This window comes from Lactuca virosa, chromosome 3, assembly GCF_052849685.1.
Source record: "Lactuca virosa cultivar CGN04683 chromosome 3, Lactuca_virosa_CGN04683_v6, whole genome shotgun sequence".
Classification (NCBI taxonomy): Eukaryota; Viridiplantae; Streptophyta; class Magnoliopsida; order Asterales; family Asteraceae; genus Lactuca; species Lactuca virosa.
In genome coordinates this window covers 99,264,395-99,269,892 of record NC_136428.1, presented here as the reverse complement: position 1 = coordinate 99,269,892, position 5,498 = coordinate 99,264,395, and the positions used below count along the sequence as shown (strand labels likewise).

At 34.9% G+C, this 5,498-nt stretch overlaps 1 protein-coding gene across 1 annotated transcript; it reads right to left on the bottom strand.

Annotated features, from left to right (window-relative positions):
- Positions 1 to 783: 783 nt before the first annotated feature.
- Positions 784 to 3,517, bottom strand: LOC145166270 (late embryogenesis abundant protein). Its single transcript, XM_079085211.1, has 3 exons — positions 2,899 to 3,517; positions 2,246 to 2,431; positions 784 to 1,191 (listed from the first exon to the last, which is right to left on the bottom strand). The coding sequence occupies exons 1-3, from the start codon at positions 3,379 to 3,381 to the stop codon at positions 901 to 903; spliced, it is 960 nt and encodes a 319-aa protein (XP_078941337.1). The 5' UTR covers positions 3,382 to 3,517; the 3' UTR covers positions 784 to 900.
- Between the last annotated feature and the right edge of the window lie 1,981 nt (positions 3,518 to 5,498).

Here is a 5,498-nt window from a genome sequence, read left to right as displayed (position 1 = left end):
TTTAATACAATGTAATTTTAATGTTATTTCATTTAATTTGTAAATAGTATTTAATAGTATTAAATGTTTTTATAGAAAATATAATGAATTTTATTTCGGTGTTGATTATTGAAATTTTAGTGTTGAAAAACTATTTTAATTTTGTAAAATCAGTTTATTTAAATTTTAGTTTTTTGCAGCAGTCTGGAAATATTAAAAAACAAACAAGATTCTTATTACAGGTTTCAGCCGTTTGGTCCATCTCTTCTGCAGAGAGTTGCAGAGGTAGTCCGTAAACTTCAGGAATTTTCGTTTCGAAGACTTCAGGAATTTTCGTTTCGACTTCAGGAATTTTCGTTTCGAAAAAACAAACGGCACATAAATATATATCAATATAATGGAGCAGTATATGAGTATTGTAGAACTTGCTTTACGCATGATGCTCTATTTTACTGTCTTTCTTTTAGCTTGTTTTTGCAACTTGTTTATGCCAATATCTTCGTTTGTTGCTTCTGCACGAGCATGATCACTCATGTCCCTTTTATTTACAATCATATTTTCGGTGTTACTGCACGTATCTGTCTCCTTTTCCCTTTGTCACATACAAGTGATTATCCTTTCACATGCAGGAGCTCATTTGCAAGATATACGTCTCAACCACTCTTTTTTTTTTCCTTTTCACAAACCTACTTTCAATCTTATTGCTGGTATTCGTCTCTTTTTCACATTGTTACACAATAAATAAGCATGAAAAAACATTACCAACAAATTAAACTCGAATCAATTTCTTGCCAAAAAAAAATCTCAACAAATTAAATCTTGCAATTTGTAACCAAATATCTCCGATCCATTTAACTTGAACAATTCAATTATGTACTCAATTTCCCTACCAAAACAAAAGGATACAAATATATCCACGAATCAATACTGATAAGTACAAGAATCAGTCAAATTCACATGCTTGCCTAGGTGGTTTCCTCGTAATGTGACTTGGCACAAAACATGTCTATAGAACTTAGGTTTGACTAGTCTCCCCAATATGTAAGCTCTTGACCTCATCACAAACGTTAGATTAACAGGAACTATTACATTCTTGAGGTGTCCAATGGCAGCATTGAAAGGCGACACACCACCATACATTGGCAATTGATTCCCTAAAACTTGTGCTACAATCACTCTTTCGCTCTTTCTTGATTGGTAAAATTTCTTCACCTGTTTCAATCAATCATCAAAACAAATGAACAAACTGTTGAAGAATCTCTCATCGGAAAAGACTATATCGCCCACTCATGAAAGTCACGTGACAAAGGCATGACAGGGGGTTTCACATTTCATTTTCAGTGTGGGGTCCATTAGCTACAGTGTAATAAAACTAAAGGGCCCTAAAATGTCTAGAAAATTGTACCTCTATCTATCACATGAACCAAAACTTGCAACAATCTGCTGCCTTTGAAATGTGACTTCACTTTCTTGAATCTATAACCAATAATACTACGTACCCCGAAGCATATATTCTTATTAAATACAACAATGTTGACCACAGGGTGGTGCCCATTACATTTCGATATAATTGAAATGAATGCTTTTGTGCTTTTTATGCAAGATTAATAAAAAAAAGACTACATCAAACATACCTTTAGTTTTTTATGTCTACTCTTTATCCTATTTCAACTAGTTTAAAAGATTAAAGCTTTAAAGTTATGTGACTTATGTCCAAAGTCATCAAGAACCTGTAACAAAATTGGATTAATTACAAGTGCCCATACCATCAAGATTCTTGTTATGGGTAAAAGCTTAGGTTGTAGTGAAAGTCCAATCGTATAGAAGAATCAAGAATGTACAACTAAAGTTACACAAATAACAAGTTCACACTGCATGCACTATGAGATTCTTGTGTTGGGAAAATCCTGTATGGTTCAAGTTGTAGTAATCATGAACATGACATCATGCCACGTAGGCATATAACAAATATATTATTCAACAAGCCGATCAGATTTGTTGAAAACGAGCATGTAGTTGGCTCTTTTAAACTAATCTTTAAAGGAAATATGAAAATGTGCAATATTATATTCTCAAAGTTCTAATCTTTAAACTTTTCCTTTTTATAACTTTTAAAGCCTTTATAACCTTTAAGATGGTAGATCAAACCTGAATCTAAAGTGTTGGATAAAATTTAGTGGATGATGATATAATCCATAATTTTTTTTAAATAAAAAGAATAGTAAATACTAAATATAAGAAGAATCCATTGATGAATTGAACTTACATGGCCGGAAGCAAGCTTGAGTTGATAATAATGGATTTCGAGAGGAGTGACGGTGACATGGACGCCAAAGAAAGTCGCCGGATTCCGGTAAAAGATCCTGACCGTTGAATTCAAAGTTAACATATCCGTTGGTACTCCGGTCGCATCCATCCCAGATTGGACATTAAAGTTGTCAAACACAATGCTCTGCACAAAAGAAAGGCACCCAAATTATTAATGATAAGTCTTTCATATTTAAATTCTGATTAAAGCTGCAACTGTTGACATAAAGTAACGAGTGAAATTGAAGAGTTAAATCACTGAGTTAACTCAGATATTAAGAATCCTACGTCCGAGTCAACTCAAATTTGACATAATTCAACCCTTTCTCTACAATGAAACTTGTACATGAAGAACTTTGTTAACCCGGAATTCTACCAAATGGGAACCTTTTTTTTCCATTTTGACAACGTAAAAGATAACCCATAACTAAAGTCAACAAAGACTCGTTATAATGACTTCCTTGGAAGCGTAATCATATTACAGCTCCTCAACCGAGTTGACTCAATAGGTATAGTAACCAAAGAAACGAACTCAAACGATTCAACTTCAAAATGTTAAAAACAACACTCTATGAAGTATGAAGTGTAGTTCGAGGAGATCAAAATTCGCACCTTAACGAAAATCTTGGGTTTGTAGGGAACGCTAGCAGCCCATAAAATCAAAGAGAAGATCGTAAACAAGACGACGAATGACAACAGGAACCAAACGATGTAAAACCTCAGAGGAATCCCACCAGTTTTGTCATCGTCATCCTCCTCCTCCTCCTCCAAATCACCATTCTCAATCCTCTTCCATGGAGAGAGAGCTCTGCCACCGTTGCCATGGTGGTGGGCCCTTACGACGGCGTTCTTGAGGGAGGCGGAAAACGTTCTGGAAGTGGAAGATTCACGGGAATGGTGAATGGGAGAACAGTGGTAGTGTGCGGGGTGACCCGGAGACCCGAATGGGCTGGACCCGTATGACATCTTGTCGTTGCCATCGTGGTTGGATGGGCTCTGGACGTAGTAGAGCGGCCGGCGAGGTGATCGCGGCGGCGATAGAGCTTCAACACTGGTCAAATCAGAGTCAGATTTCACATGCATTGTGGCACCCATAGATCAAATTATGACATAGAAAATCGATTAGAAGACAAAGGGTTTTGTTTGAAATAAACGAGACACGGCTTCCCTCTCGAATGGTTTTCTTAAAGCTCGTGCCAACGTTTTTCGGGATGAAAATGGGGTTCGTGTTTTGTTTTCTACTATTCTTTATAAGCCCATTGATTTTAGTTTAATACTAGTAATATTTATCTTTATGTTTTTATAAGCAAAAGTATATTGTTTTATTTGACAAATATTTTAGAGCAAAAACTTATTATTTGCAACTTTACATATACAAATGAAATTTAGAAAACCTAAATCAAATTAGTGTCTTGTAATAATGTTATCGTTTGTCCAACATCATTTATTTCCCAAAGGGAACGCTATCCATCTATTTAAGTTATTTATTGTGTTTCTTTAATTCGTTGATATACCTACCTAGTATAAAGGGATTGTGGTTCATTTCCTTTGTATTTATATCATTGTTCGTTGCATAGTAAATTACTTGGGACTTTACAAATTACTGTATAATATGGTTTCAGAATGGGGTTGGGATGATCTCTTGACGAAACTATGCACATACCTACAAATGTCAAATGCATGTAAAATATACACTTACATATCCAAATTATGGAGAATAGTCACAAACTCACAATAAATGGAGAATTTCCACTTTGCCTAGAACTCGTTAATGGAAGCTTCAAGAGAATAAGGACACGAGAAACATACATGGAAATGATGTGACACGATGATAAAGGAATGACTCACCATGTTTGCGACATGCAAACATGTGTTATAGGGTCCGCAACAGTAATAATAGTCAATATCTGAGTAAACGTTACTGGACACCCAACATAATATGTCAAATGTCCATGGGGTCGTAACCCTGACGGGGAATACACATGAGGATGGATGTTGCATCATTTGTCTCATAATTTAGTCAATTAGAAAGCATATACCACATACCATAAAAATGTTTTGACTCAACTCTCAATATGACAAGTGATTATTTATATAGCATTTTCTGCAAATAATTTGTGGGGAAAATATTACAAAAATATACGAAAACAAACAAAATAAGAAATTGCCGATGTACGTGTTTAACACAATGTATTTAAAACAAATATGCATGCAATCAGACGTTTGTTTTCCAGGATACAACAACTAGAATTGTTCTTCTGTTCTTCTATACCGTCCAAACCTAGCAAAGCCCAGATATTACCTTGGGACAAGCAAAACGTAGCAATAGAAGGATGAGATTAGAGGTTACAACTTTGAATTTTTTGTCTTAAAATGGTTGGAGAGGAGGTGTATTTATACACCAACTTTGTAACCGAAAAAATATTTAATTCTTGTTTACATGGGTTTTAAAATTGAAATTTCAGTTACATAAAAAAATTATTTTGCAAAAGGATCCCTAAAATTTTATGATCAACCGATGGTGCATTCGTATCCACACAACGCTTAATCGCGTAAAAGTTCAATAAACCCACCTTTGGTAGAAGCAAAAAAACACTGCAAACAGATGTTTGTTTTCAGGGATACAACAACTAAAAAATAGTTCATCTATTGCGCGTGAACCTAGCAAAGCCTATGTAACATCCCGATTCTCAGGTATGAGAATTTTTATTAATAAGACAATTTTTCCTTGGAACATGTCGAGTTGATGGCCTCAACTCGACGTGTTGAAAGTCTTTTGGCCACGCATATTTTTGGACCAACTCGATTAGTTGGAGAGGGAAAACTCGACGAGTTGGTGGCTAATTAAGAAACCCTAATTTTTAGGGTGTTGTTGTGATATCCTCATTTTCACGGCCAGAAAAGACCGATTTGTTTATGCTTTATTTTGAAAATCAGAGTATCTTTTTAAAGGAAAATGTTGCGGAATTTGTTCCAAGTAAAACATGATAAATACGTTATCAAAGCATTTCCGAGGAAATGTATTTTATTCATTATAAAACATTGGGATGTCATCGTCAATACAGAAACATAAGCATAAACAGACCTTACATTTATTTACACTAGTGATTCATATCTCCTTAATCTCTCAGTGTAATGTAGCTTCATATCGACACCTGTGATACAAATAAATTCAGTGGGTCAGGTTGGGAAACCTGGTGAGTACATTGGGT

Excerpts from the sequence above, each read along its gene's own strand:
- LOC145166270 (XM_079085211.1), bottom strand. The coding sequence starts at position 3,381 with ATGGGTGCCACAATGCATGTGAAATCTGACTCTGATTTGACCAGTGTT. Across the intron at positions 2,432-2,898 it reads AACCCAAGATTTTCGTTAAG|AGCATTGTGTTTGACAACTT; the intron begins GTGCGAATTTTG and ends TCTTTTGTGCAG. Across the intron at positions 1,192-2,245 it reads TCAAGCTTGCTTCCGGCCAT|GTGAAGAAATTTTACCAATC; the intron begins GTAAGTTCAATT and ends TGATTGAAACAG.